This window comes from Rhinoraja longicauda, chromosome 10 (genome assembly GCF_053455715.1).
Source record: "Rhinoraja longicauda isolate Sanriku21f chromosome 10, sRhiLon1.1, whole genome shotgun sequence".
Taxonomy (NCBI): domain Eukaryota; kingdom Metazoa; phylum Chordata; class Chondrichthyes; order Rajiformes; family Arhynchobatidae; genus Rhinoraja; species Rhinoraja longicauda.
The window spans coordinates 57,095,870-57,113,786 of NC_135962.1; the positions used below are offsets into that span (position 1 = coordinate 57,095,870).

Consider the following 17,917-nt stretch of genomic DNA (forward strand, 5'->3'; position numbering starts at 1 on the left):
GTTCAGAAGTCCTCAGAACACCCACTAGTTCACCTCCTGCTAATAGAAACATAGAAAATAGGTGCAGGAGGAGGCCATTTGGCCCTTCGAGCCAGCACCACCATTCATTGCGATCACGGCTGATCATCCACAATCAGTAACCTGTGCCTGCCTTCTCCCCGTATACCTTGATTCCGCTAGCCCCTAGAGCTCTATCTAACTCTCTTTTAAATTCATCCAGAGAATTGGCCTCCACTGCCTTCTGTGGCAGAGAATTCCATAAATTCCACAACTCTCTGGGTGAAAAAGTTTCTTCTCACCTCAGTTTTGAATGGCCTCCCCTTTATTCTTAGACTGTGTGTGGCCCCTGCATCTGCAGAGCATATAGGAAAGAACTGCAGGTGGTCGTTTAAACCGAAGATAGACACAAAATGCTGGAGTAACTCAGCAGGACAGGCAGCATCTCTGGAGAGAAGGAATGGGTGACGTTTCAGGTCGAGACCCTTCTTCAGACATTCTTAAATTCTGAAGAAGGGTCTCGACCGAAACGTCACCTATCCATGTTCTCCAGAGAGGCTGCCTGGCCCACTGAGTTACTCCAACATTTTGTGCCTAATACTGGCATAGCTCTGCTTCTAAATTACTTTGAACAACCCATCTTAATTAACATAACAATGCTAAGCATCCTTTTCTCATTTTTCTGCTCTGCGCGGTTACACCTGCGCTCTCTACAAAACACTAATGGCTTTTTTCTTTGAAAGGTTAGCAACTGAACAATTGTGTACAAGAAATGTTATTCAGAGTTCAACTGAATTTACAAAATTTAATTAGTTCCTGCAGGCAAATTTTACAAAAGATGGTACAATTCTAAAGATGTCACGTTTTCAGGCTAATATGCTGCACAATTTGCTCCCATAAGAAAGGGCAGGAAATATACCACAGCTTTTATTTCCAGATACCCTTTTTGTAGAGTCATCGATTCACACAGCGTGGAAACAGGCCCTTCGGCCCAACTTGCCCACAACGACCAACATGTTCCATCTACACTAGTCTCCACCTGCCTGCGCTTCGCCCATATCCCACTAAACCTATGTACCTTTTGAATCTATGTATGACCAAACCTTTCATCTTATATGTATGTATGTATGTATGTATGTATGTATGTATGTATGTATGTATGTATGTATGTATGTATGTATGTATGTATGTACTTCCTCCCATGGTGCAGCGCGGCGGAAGAGTGAAGGTGAAAGAAGATGGCCGCCTGCAGGACGAACATGCGGCAACGCCTTGCGGCCGCTCTCGTGCTACTGGCCGCCGCTACCATGGCCGCCCGGGGCCGGGGTGAGTGGCTCCGTCTCCCCCCCCCCCCCACCGCCTCCCGCTCCTCACCACCCGGTGCCAGCGTCCACCTGTTGCCGTGCCCCCCGGCGAGTGGGTTGAGGCAGCGGCCATGGGCTTCCGGGAGTACATGGAGAAACACTGCGCCAGCGCCGTGGTGCCGGTGCAGCTGCAGAAGCTAACCCGCGGCAGCCTGGTGGGCGGAGGCCGCAACCAGCCGCCGCACAGCCCGCTCCGCCTGCTGCTCAGTTGCTAAAGAACCTTTACTAACAACGGGACCCAACCGGTCGTCTAGTGTTTCTTAACAGTTGGGATAGTCCCTGCCTCAACTACCTCCACCGGCAGCTCGTTCCATGCACCCACCACCCTTTGTGTGAAATAAGTCACCCCTCAGGTTCCAATTAAATCTTTACCCCTTCACCTTAGTTTCTCAGTCTAACTCAGCTCATGATACTTTCACTAACCAGGCTGTGATTCCAACAAAACAAAATCTCTCCCTGTTATGCCTCCGAGGGATGCTGTTGCAACAATTAACCTTTCAATTGGATTCACAAAATGCTGGAGTAACTCAGCGGGTCAGGCAGCATCTCAGGAGAGAAGGAATGGGTGACGTTTCGGGTCGAGACCCTTCTTCAGACTGATTTGTACCAGCATCTGCAGTTATTTTCTTATACTTTCAATTGGATTAAATCGCTTAATTAATTTGACATTGGACTCCCACTTTAGTTCCACTTTGTTGTGTAAAATATTGTTTCTAACAATGACGAACTATTTCTACTTTGTTTTTGTTAAGTGTGGCACCAGTGGTTTAGTTCAGTTTAGTTTGTTTCTTATCACGTGTACCGAGGTACAGTGAAAAGCTTTGTGTTGTGTGCTAACCTGTCAACGGAAAGACAACACGTGATTAAAATCGAGCCATCCGCGGTGATGAAAGGCATAACGTTAGGTGCACGATAAAGTCCAGCAAAGTCTGATTAAAGGTAGTTCAAGGGTCTACAATGAGGTTGATGGTAGTTCAGGACTGCTCTTTAGTTGTTGGTAGGATGGTTCAGCTGTCTCTGAATCTGAAGCTGTGTGAAGGTTTTCACACTTCTGTACCTCTTGCTCGATGGGAGAGGGGAGGAGCGGCCGCTAATGTGCACACAAGATCTTAAAAAAAACTGGAATGGGATAATGGATGTAAATGTAGATGGGTCAGTGGGTAAGTTTGCTGACAAAACCAAAATTGGAGGACGTGGTGCGGACAGTGAGGAAGGCTGTCAGAAGATACAGCGGGATAGAGACTAGCTGCAGAAATGGGTGGAGAAATGGCAGATGGATTGAAATATGGCACCTCTGTCAATGGAGCTGTGCCTCAGAACTGGACATGGAAAGCCAGCCTGGATCACAGCCCAAGATGTTTGAGGCGGGACTGGCAAAGAAAAGAGTGCTTCCCGACTCAGCTCCAGCTGACATATTAGTCACTGACACCAGGATGTTCGGCATAAGGGTTGCCAACTATCTCACTCCCAAATAAGAGACAAAAGGTGACGTCACCGTCCCGCGCCCCATGTGACCTCACCCAGCCAGCGGCCACATGCTCCCGCTCCACCAATGGCAGCAGCCCGGGCTGGGAGGCGGGTTGCTACGCAACCTCCGGCTACGCGGCGCCCAGGCCTCTGGGCCTACACTGTCCGGGGGGCCTACAGCGGCCATCGGGCCTACAGTGTCCGGGCCTACAGTATCCGGGCCTACAGGGCCCCCCGGGCCTAATACAGGACAAGGGCGGTCCCGTACAGGACAAACAAATTTAGCCCAATATACGGCATGTCCCGGCTAATACGGGACAGTTGGCAACACGATTCGGCATGTCCCCAACAACTCTCACCAACATCTACAGGTGCCGTAGAAAGCATTTTATTAGGGTAAAATCACAGCATGGGTTGGGAACGGCTCCATCCAAGATCGCAAAGAATTGCAGAGTTGTGGACGCAGCCCAGACCATTACGCAAACCAACTTCCCTTCCACTGACTCCGTCTACACTTCACACTGCCTCGGCAAGACCACCAGCACAATCAAAGATCAGTCTCACCCCTCCCTCTTCTCCCCTCACTCCCTCTTCTCCCCTCTCCCATCAGGCAAGAGGTACAGAAGTGTGAAAATGCACACCTCCAGATTCAGGGATAGTTTCTTCCCAGCCTTTACTGGACTTTATCTTGCACTAAACATTATTCCCTTTATCCTGTATCTGTACATTGGGGACAGCTTGATTGTAATCATGTAGAGTCTTTCCGATGACCGGAACACGCGACAATAAACTAAATTAAACTAAACTAAAAATCAAAATCAGGATGGAATGTGGCTTAAAGGTGATAGTCAGAAATGCAGTAAAGTAAAAAGGTCTATTAGAAGTGTCAGCTTTTGTTAGGGCATAGTTTAAGGTGAGAGGGGCCAAAGTTTAAAGGAGATGTACGGTTGAAGGTTTTTTTATACTTGTGTTGTTTTTTTTTACAACTACTTTATTCCAAAAACAAATATACAAAATGGTAATAACATATAACAACATATAACAACTACAGCATGGAAACAGGCCTGTCCGGCCCTACCAGTCCACGCCGACCATTCTCCCTGACCTAGTCTCATCTACCTGCACTCAGACCATAACCCTCCAATCCCCTCCTATCCATATACCTATCCAATTTACTCTTAAATAATAAAATCGAGCCAGCCTCCACCACTTCCACCGGAAGCCCATTCCATACAGCCACAACCCTCTGAGTAAAGAAGTTCCCCCTCATGTTACCCCTAAACCTTTGTCCCTCAATTCTGAAGCTATGTCCCCTTGTTGGAATCTTCCCCACTCTCAAAGGGAAAAGCCTACCCACGTCAACTCTGTCCGTCCCTCTCAAAATTTTAAAAACCTCTATCAAGTCCCCCCTCAACCTTCTACGCTCCAAAGAATAAAGACCCAACCTGTTCAACCTCTCTCTGTAGCCTAAGTGCTGAAACCCAGGCAACATTCTAGTAAATCTCCTCTGTACCCTCTCCATTTTGTCGACATCCTTCCTATAATTTGGCGACCAGAACTGCACACCATACTCCAGATTCGGCCTCACCAATGCCCTGTACAATTTCAACATTACATCCCAACTTCTATACTATAATGTGATCAAATCAAAAGCTGCCTGTATCGGCAGTTTACAAAAGCAACAATTATCAAATTAAAATCCCGCCAACAATACAATCGACCTCCCGCGGCGACCAGTGTTCACGGAAGGCCTCCAGCGTCCCCGTGGACATCGCGTGTTGGCACACGGGCACGGGCGTAGGCCCGGAAGAGGGGCGGGCAGCCGACATCTGTGCAGCCGTCGGCTACCCGCTGCTTGGACCCGCGAACGGCCTTGGCCACGCCCAGGAACAGACCGACAGGGAGACCCCATCCTCCCTCCCGACCCTCCCCCCTCTGTACCGGGTGCCCAAAAATCAGGAGCGTAGGGCTAAAATGGAGCCAAAACTTGTGTTGGGTGCCTGGAACACGCTGCCAGGGATTGTGGTGGAATGAGATATGATAGTGGCGTTTGAGAGGCCTTTAGATAGACAGATGGAATGGAGGAATGGAATGGAGGAATGGAGAGATGGATCAGAGGAGATCAGTTTAGGAAAGAACTGCAGATGCCGGTTTACACCGAAAATAAACACAAAATGCTGATGTAACTCAGCGGGACAGTAAGGCAGCATCTCTGGAGTGTGAAGAAGGGTCTCGACCCGAAACGTCACCCATTCCTTCTCCCCAGAGCTGATGACTGGCCCACTGAGTTGCTCCAGCATTTTGTGTTTATCTTCAGAAGGCAGGAGGATTAGTTTAACCTGGCATTCATGTTGGGCACGGACATTGCGGGCTGAGGCCCCCCATTTCTGTGCTGTATTGTTCTCCGCTCTATATTTTTGCTCCTGACATGAATCAAACAGATTACATGCCTTAACCCCCAGGCAGGGCACTTGACTGAAATATGCAAGTCAAACGTTGAAGGAGATTCTTGCATCTGGATAAATGCCAGCAATGCGCCAGGAACTGAGCGCAGAAACATTCACTCGTTTTAATTCCCCTAATATCATTCCACAACAGGGCCCTCAATCATGATCAAAGCAACAACTCCATTTTGACAAATAGCACAGATTTCCTTAATTGCTCCCCAAAATTGGTCCACAGTTTCATGAAGGCAACCCCATGGAATGCTAATACGAGATTTTTTTTTTTGTGAAACTATATCTGCCACTTCCATACTTTAGTGCTGAGACCCGCAGGGAATCTCCACCGACAGGCTTCGCAAGCGAGCCCAGGCTCCAAATTACACAATTAAAGCCACACGTTAACTCCAATGGTTGAGTAGGTACAGGAAAGTCCTCAAACACACTGCTTACGTTTTAAGTAGGGGAAGCACACCTTGAGTTTGGATGAAAGTATTGAGTTTCTGCCCGGAACGGGTTTTTAAAATTACATGTAAAGTGATGAGAAGATCTTATCGAGGTGTATAAAATCATGAGAGGAATAGATCGGGTAGATGCACAGAGTCCCTTGCTCAGAGTAGGGGAATCGAGGACCAGAGGACATAGGGTTCAAGGTGAAGGGGAAAAGATTTAATAGGAACCTGAGGGGTAACTTTTTCACGCAAAGGGTGAAAGGATATGGACCAAGCGTAGGCACAGGTGGGACTCGTGTAACTGGGACATGTTGGCTGGTGAGGGCAAGTTGGGCCGAAGGGCCTGTTTCCACACTGTATCACACTCTGACTCTTTGACTCTAACAGTGTACAGATTTCTCATGTTGCCAAGCCTCAAATTTATTAGAGGCTTCCAGGATTAAAGATATCACCCAAGTCATGACCTCTTAAGATAATTAACAAGCATCGACGAAATTTATATTTGAGCACTTGTGAAATGTTACTAATTACTGCAGCTAAAATGTCACCTATTCACGTCACCTATTCCTGAGTTGAGTTGAATTTAGTTTATTGTCACGTGTACCGGAGGAGGTACAGTGAAAAGCTTTTGTTGCGTGCTAACCAGTCAGCAGAAAGACAATACATGATTTTTAAAAATCGAGCCGTCCACAGTGTACAAATACATGATATAGTGAATAACGTGAATGTTTAGTGCAAGATAAAGCCAGTAAAGTCCAATCAAAGATAGTCCGAGGGTCTCCAATGAGGTGGATCGCAGTTCGGGACCGCTCTCTAGTTGTTGATAGGATGGTTCCGTTGCCCGATATCAGCTAGGAAGAAACTGTCCCTGAATCCCTTCACACGTGTCTACCTCCAGCACTTTGATTAGTACGGGTATCTTGATTAGTACGAGTGTCAGGGATTATGGGGAGAAGGCAGGAGAACTGGGTTAAGAGGGAAAGATAGATCAGCCATGATTGAATGGCGGAGAAGACTTGATGGGCCGAAGGGCCTAATTCATCTCCTATCACTTATGAACATGAACTTTTGTCCTCTCCCATTCCCCTGACCTCACTGCCTTTTCACAAATATCCAAACAGTGTAACTTTTCCGAGCGGGGCAAGAAGGAACTGCAGATGCCGATTTAAACCGAAGATAGACACAAAAAAGCTGGAGTAACTCAGCGGGACAGGCAGCATCTCTGGAGAGAAGGAACGGGTGGCTTTTCGGGTCGAGGCCCTTCTTCAGACTGGTCTTTGGGTAACGTTTCAGGTCGAGACCCTTCATCAGACTGGTCTGAAGAAGGGTCTCGACCCATCCCTTCTCTCCAGAGATGCTGCCTGTCCCGCTGAGTTACTCCAGCATTCTGTGACCATCTTCTCTAACAAGTCCAAGCCGGCTTTTTCAGACATTATAATTGTTCCAGTCTCCGGAGTGGCGTTGTATAAAGCTGCATCATTACCTCTTTCACACACACACTATGACATTTTGCTACTTTTTTTTTACAACTGAGTAAATTTGCTAACCAAAGATTACCACGAATTGCAGTTCCCTTGGTTCAAGTCAAAATTCCTAGCAGAGTTTGGCACCAAAATAACACTCAATATGATGGAAACTGCAAATACGATTATTGTCTGGTCTGGTAACTGGAATGAAACAGCACAGCATTCTAGGAGACTCTTGGCTGGAAGATTTATAGTCAAGGCCAAAGGGAACCAATAAAAGGTTAATAATTCATGTTATTATGTAAACACTATCCTTTAAAAAGCAAATCTTCATTTGGGTAAAAAAAAGTAATCTTTTAAATCACCGCGACTAATCAAGAATTTGTCAAACTCTGCCTCAAAAAATTCCCATTGGCTTGGCCGTCTGTGGCAATGAATTCCGCAGATTCGCCCACTCTGACTAAAGAATTTCCTCCTCATCTCCTTCCTCCTCATCCTTTTATTCTGAGGCTGCGCCCTCAGGTCAAAGACAATATCATGAGAGGAACAGATCGGATAGATGCTCGCACAGAGTCTCTTTTTGTGTCCATCTTGTTTAGTCACGTCTCTTTAGTGTCTTAATCAGTCAAGTCCCTCTTGAAGATAATGAGAACTTCACCGACTCAGACCAGTGGAATCACAACATGATGCGAGAGAAGCATCATGAATAAACCTGATGCAGGTGGCATTTGACGGGTTTCTCATTAAGATACGCTCCTGTATTTTAAAGATAATCTCCCGATGTACAGGCACCTTTGAAGGTGGTGTGCATCTTTAGAAGCTGCCCACTTCACTTCAGAGCCGCAGAATGTCAAATCGTAAATAGTTGCCTGTGTAGTTGGGTAGGAGCGTTAAACCAATTTTATAATTCGCTTTGGGGAAAGAAATGGTCCGTTTACAATACTGCTTCAACTTCAGTTATAAAATGCAAGATATTGTGAATTCTGAGAATTAAATCTTCAAAACTGTTCTGTACCATTCGCACGTTCATAAGTTATAGGAGCAGAATTAGACCATTCGGCCCATCGAATCTACTCCGCCATTCAATCATGGCTGATCTATCTCTCAACCCCATTCTCCTGCCTTCTCCCCACAACCCCTGACACCCGCACATGCAGGTGGGACTAGAATCAAGAATCTCCACCTTAAATGTTAAATTGGTCCAAAAATGCTCACCAAATCCACCCAAAACTTCATCCTCAACATTGATGGTCTCCCAGTATCCACCTCCCCTCACATCCGGAATCTTGGAATCATCTTTGATCAAACCCTCTCCTTCGACAAACACATCAAACACATCACAAAGACAGCCTTCTTCCACCTCAAAAACATTGCCCGTCTCCGTCCATCCCTCTCCTCCACAGCTGCAGAAACCCTCATCCACGCCTTCATCACCTCCCGTCTGGACTACTGCAACAGCCTCCTCTATGGCGCACCCTCAAAAATCATCAATAAACTTCAATACATTCAAAACTCCGCTGCCTGTCTACTCACACACACCTCGATCCGTGACCATATCACCCCCGTCCTTTATAAACTCCACTGGCTCCCCATCCCCCAGAGAATCCAGTACAAAATCCTCCTCATAACCTACAAAGCCCTCCATAACCTGGCCCCATCCTACCTGACCGACCTCCTCCACAGGCACACTCCCACCTGCACCCTCCGCTCTGCCGCTGCCAATCTCCTATCCCCCCACATCCGGACTAAACTCAGATCCTGGGGGGACAGGGCTTTCTCCATCGCTGCTCCCACCCTATGGAACTCACTACCCCAAACCGTTAGAGACTCCCCCACACTCACCACATTCAAAACATCGCTGAAGTCTCACCTGTTCAGCACTGCCTTCAACCACTGAAGGTCACCTCACCTACTGTCTCCTTTCTCTGTTCATTTATTTATTTACTTATTTATCTATTTATTAATTTCCCTATGTTCTCAAAATCTCTGTAAAGCGTCTTTGAGTATATGAAAAGCGCTATATAAATAAAATGTATTATTATTATTATTATTAAAAATATCCATTGACCTGGCCTCCACAGCCGTCTGTGACAATCTCTCTCTCTCTCTTGCGTATGGCGTGCACAGCCTAAAGTTGTAGGCCAAGGGTGGACATCCAGGCCAGGGCAGCATCAGTTGCTGGGTGGATGACCTTGATGCCACCAGGGAAAAGCCTCTGTGTGCGGTCATTCATGACGTGTGGGATGGTCTGGTCTGGATATCCGCAGTCGCAAGCAGGGCTGTCTGTCTGTCTGTCATCCCCCACTTGTGCCGGAGATGGGCTGTTCTTGCACGGAGGGTGAGGATCATGTTCAGGGTTCGCCATTGCTTGCGATGGAGGTCAAATCCCGGTGGTTTCACTGTTGGGGGGGTCTGTGATGACCTCTCCGTTGTTGGGTGTTGGCATCTTTTCCAGGCTCTGCGCCACTCGGTCTTGGGGTCAAAGTCTTCCAGGGATTTGGCTGGAGACCAGAAGGGTTTGCAGATGGGACTTCAGGCGCATGTGGGGAAGATTGTTCAAGTCAGCGTGGATGGGAAGGTCAGGGTTAGCCTCGATGGGGCACCAGTCTTTCTGGGGTGGAAGATTGCAGCCTTCACGTGGTCGACTAATGCAATCAACCCAACGTGCACAATCTGTGACAATGAATTCCACAGATTCACCACCCTCTGGCTAAAGAAATTCCTCCTCATCTACTTTCTGAAAGTGCATCCTTTTACTCTGAGGCTGTGGCCTCCGGGGCTAAGCTCTCCCACTAGGGGAAACATTCTCTACACGTCCACTCTATCCAGGCCTTTCCCTGTTCGGTAGGTTTCAGTTAAGTTTCTGTTCGCTGTAGAATAGGCCCGATCCAATTTGCAAATCTATTACAAGCAAGGGAAATTGTATAAATCATATTTCCTTAACCTGATTTGCCAATACTAACATGCCACAGATGTATTGGAGAATTAATTCCGCGTTGTCTCATGCAAATACTCTGAAATAGATCAGTGTTAATTAAATACCACCCATATGCTGTATTTTAACATTCATTTAAATCTGCCGATGGAGGGCAACCTTGCAATAATTGACGATTAAAAGCAATTGAAAAATTGTTTGTTTAATAGTGGATCTTGAGCTTACTTTCCTAATAAATCGTCCTAATGATTTGTCCATTCATACTCAAGTTTCAAAGGGTAGAATGCTCGACAAAGATACCATGAATCAAATGATGGGAACAGTGATAACTGCCTGCAGATGCAATTATTAGTATCAATGATTGCGGTGAGAGTTTTAAAATTAAATGTAAAGTGATGAGAAGATCTTATAGAGGTGCATAAAATCATGAGAGGAATAGATCGGGTAGAGGCACAGAAACTCTTGCTCAGAGTAGGGGAATCGAGGACCAGAGCACATGGGTTCAAGGTGAAGGGGAAAAGATTTAATAGAAATCTGAGGGGTAACCTTTTCACACAAAAGGTGCTGGGTGTACGGAACAAGCTGCCAGAGGAGGTAGTTGAGGCTGGGACTATCACAACGTTTAAGAAACAGTTAGACAAGTACATGGACAGTTGGACAAGTACATGGATAGGACAGATTTGGAGGGATATCGACCATGCGCAGGCAGTTGGGACTAGTGTAGCTGGGACATGCTGGCCGGTATGGGCAAGTTGGGCCGAAGGGCCAGTTTCCACGCTGTATCACTCTATGACTCTAAAAGATAATTTAACCAAAACAGGTGTACCTTCTTCCCGATGGCAGGGGTGAAATGAGAGCGTGGCCAGGGTGGTGTGGGTCTCTAATGATGCTGGCTGCCTTTTTGAGGCAGTGACTCCTGTAAACCCTTTTGATGGTGGTGGGGGGGTCAGTACCCGTGATGGACCGGGCAGTGTTCACCACGTTTTGCCATCTTCGTCGCTCCCAGGCCTACAAGTAGCCGAGGCAGGCCGTGATACAACCGGTCAGTAAGGTTCTCTACTGTTCACCCGTAGAAGTTCAAGAGAGACACAAAATGCTGGAGTAACTCAACGGGACAGGCAGCATCTCAGGATAGAAGGAATGGGTGACGTATTGGGACCGACCTGAAACGTCACCCATTCCTTCTCCCCAGAGATGCTGCCTGTCTCGTTGAGTTACTCCAGCATTTTGTGTCTCTCTTCGCCTTAAAGCAGCATTTGCAGTTCCTTCCTACAAAGTTCAAGAGAGTATTCTCTGACGCACCGAGTCTCCACAATCTTCACAGGAGGTCGAGGCGTTGATGGGCTTTCTTCATCATTGCATCAGTGTGTCGGGACCGGACATCCCAAAGCGTTGTGTGGCCAGAGAATTATGTTGCAAATGCACTGACTCTTGCAAACCGAGATTTATCTCGACAACCAACATTGGCCACAGCACATCAGCTTCATAATTACCCTGTTGCCATTTGCAGATCTGTGATGTGAAAAAACACCGTTTGCTGTCTTTGCTGGCAGAACAGTAACTACAATTCAAAAAGTAAATTAGTAACATGAATCGACCTGGGACATGGAAGATGCTGCATCAGCCTTATTTGCCTTTATTTATCTTATTTAAAAGTCATCAGTCTGACTATTGAGACGTTTTTGCTGTCAAGGGTGGGATCATCTATTTTCCAGAAGAGAAGGGTTAAGCTATTATTGGATAGATAGATTGATAGATACTTTATTATCACTGGTGACAGGTCATGGTGAAATTCTGTTTTGCATACCGTACACAAGCTGTGCAAAGAGTCTTAGTTTTTTGTTTAGTTTAGTTTAGTTTAGAGATTCAGCGCGGAAACAGGCCCTTCGGCCCAACAAATCCGCGCCGACCAGCGATCCCCGCACACTAACACTATCCTACACACACTGGGGACAGTTTACACATGCACCAAGGCAATTAATGTACAAACTTGTGCGTCTTTGGAGTGTGGGAGGAAAACGAAGACCTTGGAGAAAACCCATGCAGGTCACGGGGAGAACGTACAAACTCCGTACAGACAGCGCCCGCAGTCGGGTTCGAACCCGGGTCTCCGGCGCTGCGTTCGCTGTAAAGCAGCTGCTCTACCGCTGCGCCAACGTGACCGCCCACGTGTCGGCACATATAGGGCTGCTGACATAGTTACAAAGTATTCACTGCAGTCCCCAATGGTCTCTTTTTTCACTTGGCGCCCCCCCCCCCCCCCCCACACTAGGTCCCCTTTTGTTCACAGTGCCCCCCCCCCCCACACCGTGTCCCCCCTTTTAAGGCAGAGATAGATAGATTCTTGATTAGTACGGGTGTCGGTGGTTGTGGGGGGAAGGCAGGAGAATGGGGTTGGGAGGGAGAGATAGATCAGCCACGATTGAATGGTGGAGTAGACTCGATGGGCCGAATGGCCTAATTCTGCTCCTATTCCTTATGGCCTTATGACCCTTTGTTCTCGGCGCCCCCCCCCCCTCCCACGCCAGGTCCCCTTTCATGATGCAAGGACCTACACATGCTAGACTCTGTGCATCAGGTAGCATCTGTGGGGGGAATGGGCAGATGATATTTCAGGTTGGGACCCGTCTTCATCCCTGAAAATCAGTTTAGATTTATTATTGTCACATACACCGAGGTACAGTAAAAAGCTTGTTTTTACACAAACCAAACAGTTCAGATATACCGTACATAAATACCACCAAAAACACAACTACAATAGTTAGAGCAAAGAGACAGAGTGCAGAATATAGTTCTCAGCATTGTCGTGCATGGACAACTTCCAACGTCCTCATTGGGATATGTGAATTGGGCAGCATCTTGACTTCTGGAAGGACTGTTCAGAAAGCCTGTTAAAGTGAGGGGAAGAAGCTGTCCCTGAGTCTGGTAGTGTGCACTTTCAAGCTTCTCTACCTTCTACCAGACAGGATAGGAGAAGAAGGAATGACCGGGGTGGGACGAGTCTTTGATTATGTTGTGTGTGGGAAGGAACTGCAGAGTGCTGGTTTAAACCGAAGATAGACACAAAATGCCGGAGTAACTCAGCGGGACAGGCACCATCTCTGGAGCGAAGGAATGGGTGACGTTTCGGGTTGAGACTGAAGAGGGTCTCGAGCCGAAACGTCTCCCATTCCTTCTCTCTCCCCAGAGATGCTGCCTGTCCTGCTTAGTTAACTCCAGCATTTTGAGTCTATCTTTGATAATGTTGGCTGCTTTTCGGAGTCAATGGGAAGTGTAGATGGAGTCAATTGCGGGAAGTCTAGTGTGCGTGATGGACTGGGCTGCATCTACAACTCTCTGCAGTTTCTTGTGGCCTTGGGCAGAGCTGTTCCCAAACCACGCTGTGATGCAACCCTACCATATGCTTTCTATGGCATATCAGTTTTCCCTATTGCAAAACACAAAGTGACAGTGGGTAAGGCAGCATTTGGGGCAGGAATGGATATACAACGTTTTGTGCGAGGATCCTTCTTCAGACTGATTGAAACTGATTATGTAACAGTTATTGCACAGTCACAGGCGATTCAGCCCAACTGGCCCATCTTTGCAATTGAGCTCAAACAGGCTTTATATTTTAGAGATACAGCGCGGAAACAGGCCCTTCGGCCCACTGAGTCCGCGCCGACCAGCGATCACCCCGTACACTAGCACTATCCCACACCCACTAGGGACAATCTACAATTTTACCGAAGCCAATTAACCTACAAACCTGTACGTCTTTGGAGTGTGGAGGGAAACCGAAGATCTCGGAGTCAGACAGAACCCGCAATCAGGATCGAACCCGGGACCCTGGAGCTGAGAGGCAGCAACTCTACCGCTGCGCCACCGTGACACCCTATGGTTCGGTTAAAAAAAAAATCAAGATTATTATCAATTAAAATGTGGTTAATTATCTACTGGGTGTTTTTGCGAGGCGCTGGAGCAGGGAATAATGGAGCATAGGTTTCCTCCGGGCCGCCCACCGACTATATCGCGCCCATTCAGCACATCGCCCCGTACATGCTGTGTGCTTGGATGCCAGCATGTACCCAGGGGAATCTGAAAAGTCGAATGCGTTTTCTTTTATTAATGAGAGCTTGCAGCTCGCAAAATCTGAATTTGCTTCCACTTTCCAATGGAAGCCAGGCACTAACAACAGCGATGTTATCTGTGCTCCCTCCTCATCTGCTAGTTTCTGTGCTGCACAGAGGAAGAAAAAAAACTATCCTCGGACAGACAGGGGAAAAAATAAGGCAAGCTAATGCTACGAGGCTGTGCGAGTGAAGTAAATTGCATCCCGGCATTTCATTAAGAGCCGGCTGTCAGGTGCCAGTGATTTACAAGGTTTACGTGCATGTTGCCAGGACTCGAGGGTGTGAGCTACAGGGAGAGGTTGAGAAGGCTGGGACTCTATTCCCTGGAGCGCAGGAGGATGTGGGGTGATCTTATGGAGGTGTATAAAATCATGACAGGAATAGATCAGGTAGACGCACAGAGTCTCTTGCTCAGAGTAGGTGAATCGAGGACCAGAGGACTTAGGGGGTGAAGGGGAAAAGATTTCATAGGAATCTGAGGGGTAACTTTTTCACACAAAGGGTGGTGGGTGTATGGAACAAGCTGCCAGAGGAGGTAGTTGAGGCAGGGACTATCCCAACGTTTACGAAGCAGTTAACCAGGTACATGGACAGGACAGGTTTGGAGGGGTATGGGCCAAACGCAGGCAGGTGGGACTAGTGTAGCTGGGACATTGTTGGCCAGTGTGGGCAAGTTGGATCGAAGGGCCTGTTTCCACACTGTCTCACTCTATGACTCTATGACAATGGGGACGTTTATAATTGAGTGAAACGAAGTCAACAGCAAAAGTGTATCCCCCAACACTAAGCAGGCATTTCCAAGCGAGTATTTTTGAACATGAGACTCACTGTGTAAGTGGCATTTATTGGATAACGCTCTCTGTCAGACAGCAGCACCTCTTGTACTACTTCTTTGACTGACTGACTGACTTCACTGTTTTACAAAGCGGGGCTTTTTGTAAACTGAGATTCCAGCCCCTTGCAACTGTTTTATTATTATTATTAGGAATAAAGCAGTGGCTGAATAGCTATAAAGATATTTCTGATTTTCCAAGGAGAAAACCCTTGGTCAGCAACTCAGGACGTAATTATCCCCTCGTACAAAGGCAATTGGATAGGAGCACTTAGACATGCCGATATTTGTGCAGAATGATCCTGAGGTCCAATTTCTGCAGCGGTGAATTCATTCATTGCCATAAATAGACGTCCCAAGCACAGACCAAGGTGACAGAATCATTCTGTAATGAGCAGCGTGTTATTTGGAAGAACTTTGCAGAAGGTTACAGAAATTAAACGTGCTCCCAGATGGCTCACTGAGTGTGCACGCTGAATGGTGTGGGGCTGCGTGCAGGCGTGTGCAGCGTTAAACCTCGCGTTTAAGTGAGGTTGGGAGTTTCTGCTGTTCCCTTCCATATCTGCGAGTGAGATCAGGGGGAGGACAGCGGAGGCAAGCGGACAGGGCTTCATGTTTTGATTGTTGCCCAGTGGCTGTGTCACCATCCGAGCTTGAAGTAAACCTGCCGATAGTCAACGGTCCACATCGCCAGACATGCTGCACCTGGACGTACACAACAAGGCAGGCGGCGACTGGGTTTGGTTTAGTGCAGTTTAGAGACAGAGCACGGACACAGGCCTTTCGGCCCACCGAGACCGCGCCGACCAGCGATCCACGCGCTATCCTACACACGCTAGGGGCGATTTACAATTATACCAAGTCAATTAACTTACAAACCTGTACGTCTTTGGAGTGTGGGAGGAAACCGGAGCGCCCGGAGAAATCCCACATGGGGAGAACGTACAAACTCAGGATCGAACCCTGGTCTCTGGCGCTGTGAGGCAGCAACTCTACCGCTGCGCCACCGTGCCATGGGGCAGGGTAGGAGAGGGACCAGCGCCTTCAAGGTCGGCTGCAGGAGACTCCCCCGGGACACAGAGGGGGCGGTTGAGCGAGGAGAGGTCAGGATGCTGCCTGTCCCGCTGAGTTACTCCAGCATTTTGTGTCAATATCTTCGGTGTAAACCAGCATCTGCAGTTCCTTCCGACACATTTCGTCTGCTCCACTGTGAAACCCCCTCAAGTTATGCCTACTTCGAAGAAGCGCCCGTAGTCAGGATCGAACCCGGGTCTCTGTCGCTGTAAGGCAGCAACTCTACCGCTGCGTCACCGTGCCGCCCTAACTGTGTGTTCTCCACTCACACACACGCACACACACATTGTTAAATCAGAATTACCTTCGATGAATTTTCACTGGCCAGGAATGCCAAAGTAATTCAGTCATTTTCTGATTTCACGTCAGATTTCGCACTTGTCCCTATTTATACTGGTGGAGATTGTCACGGCTAACCCAGTACAAGTCACCACTTTCACAACACTGGCAGCAAACAGCAAAATGAAACGGAAATTAAATTCACCGCAAGAAGTCGCACTGAGAAAGTATCCTTTAGTAAATAAACGCACACCATTATCATGATTAGAAGGTTGAGGCAATATCAAAATTAAATCTAAAGCCTATTCATCACATCCTGCCTACAAAACCAGGCCGTAGTCTTACAAAAATCTGCAGAATAATTCGTGTTTTTACAGCTAAGCTCCCATCTCTGGATTTTAAAAAACCCTTCAGCCAACCAATTGTGTAATCCGCAGGGTAACTACTGAACTGCATGCGGAACAAATTCAATCCCCCGCAGAATGATTCATTCCGTATACCCCCTCGACGACACAAATGTGCCAGCATTCTTGCTGCAATGTCATCCATCCACAACATGCTTTTATTCAAGTTGCCTCATTTTCTAAGCTCGGACCTTCTGAAGCATGACACAAAAGGGTGAAGGGGAAACAAGCGAGTTCGACAAGACTTCACCAAACGACCTTCCCTCTATTAAAAGAATAGAGTGATACAGCGTGGAAACAGGTCCCTTGGCCCAACGCCCTCACCGACCAACATGCCCCATCTACACCGGTCCCACCTGCCTACATTTGGCCCATGTACAATACAATACAATACAATATATCTTTATTGTCATTGTACAGGGTACAACGAGATTGGGAATGCGCCTCCCATACGATGCAATAAATTAATTAGCTAGTCAGTATTAATTTAAACAACCCAATGAAACAAATTGGAACAGTTTTAAAACAGAATAAAGTGCAAGTAGATCTGTGCCGGTTCACTGTGCGATGTGACCATCCGGCTCAGCAGGACCGGTTCATAGCAGCTAAGGCCCTGGGGATGAAGCTGTTTCTGAGTCTGGAGGTGCGGGCATAGAAGGCCTTGTATCGTCTGCCCGATGGTAGAAGTTCGAACAGACTGTTGCAGGGGTGTGAAGAGTCTTTGTGGATGCTGGTGGCTTTTCTGAGGCATCGTGTGTTGTAGATGCCCTCCAAGGCTGGTAGCTGTGTTCTGATGATCCTCTGAGCTCTATGAACCACCCGCTGAAGAGCTTTCCTCTCTGCCTCCGTGCAGCTGAGATACCACACAGGGATGCCATGTGTTAGGATGCTCTCTATGGTGCAGCGGTAGAATGTCGTCAGCAGCTGTTGGGGTAGACCAGACTTTTTCAGTGTTCTTAGGTAGAACAGTCGTTGCTGTGCCTTCTTGACCAGCGCAGCAGTGTTATTGGACCATGTTAGGTCCTCTGAAATGTGAGTGCCCAGAAACTTGAAGCTGGATCCCTCCAAGCCTGTCCTATCCAGTTTCAGTTTAG

The 17,917-nt window shown here is 47.5% G+C and overlaps 1 protein-coding gene across 2 annotated transcripts in view; it reads right to left on the reverse strand.

The window, feature by feature from the left end:
• Nucleotides 1-17,917, reverse strand: part of cep128 (centrosomal protein 128) — a 351,185-nt gene that overhangs the window by 126,003 nt on the left and 207,265 nt on the right. Inside the window, exon 18 of one of the 2 annotated variants that reach the window (XM_078406912.1) lies at nucleotides 10,007-10,088. The exons of the other annotated variant lie outside the window; for it this stretch is intronic. Within the exon in view, the coding sequence (XP_078263038.1) occupies nucleotides 10,039-10,088 (50 nt within the window). The 3' untranslated portion in view covers nucleotides 10,007-10,038. Of the gene's footprint in view, nucleotides 1-10,006; nucleotides 10,089-17,917 lie in introns of those variants that run through there. 2 annotated transcript variants of the gene reach the window in all.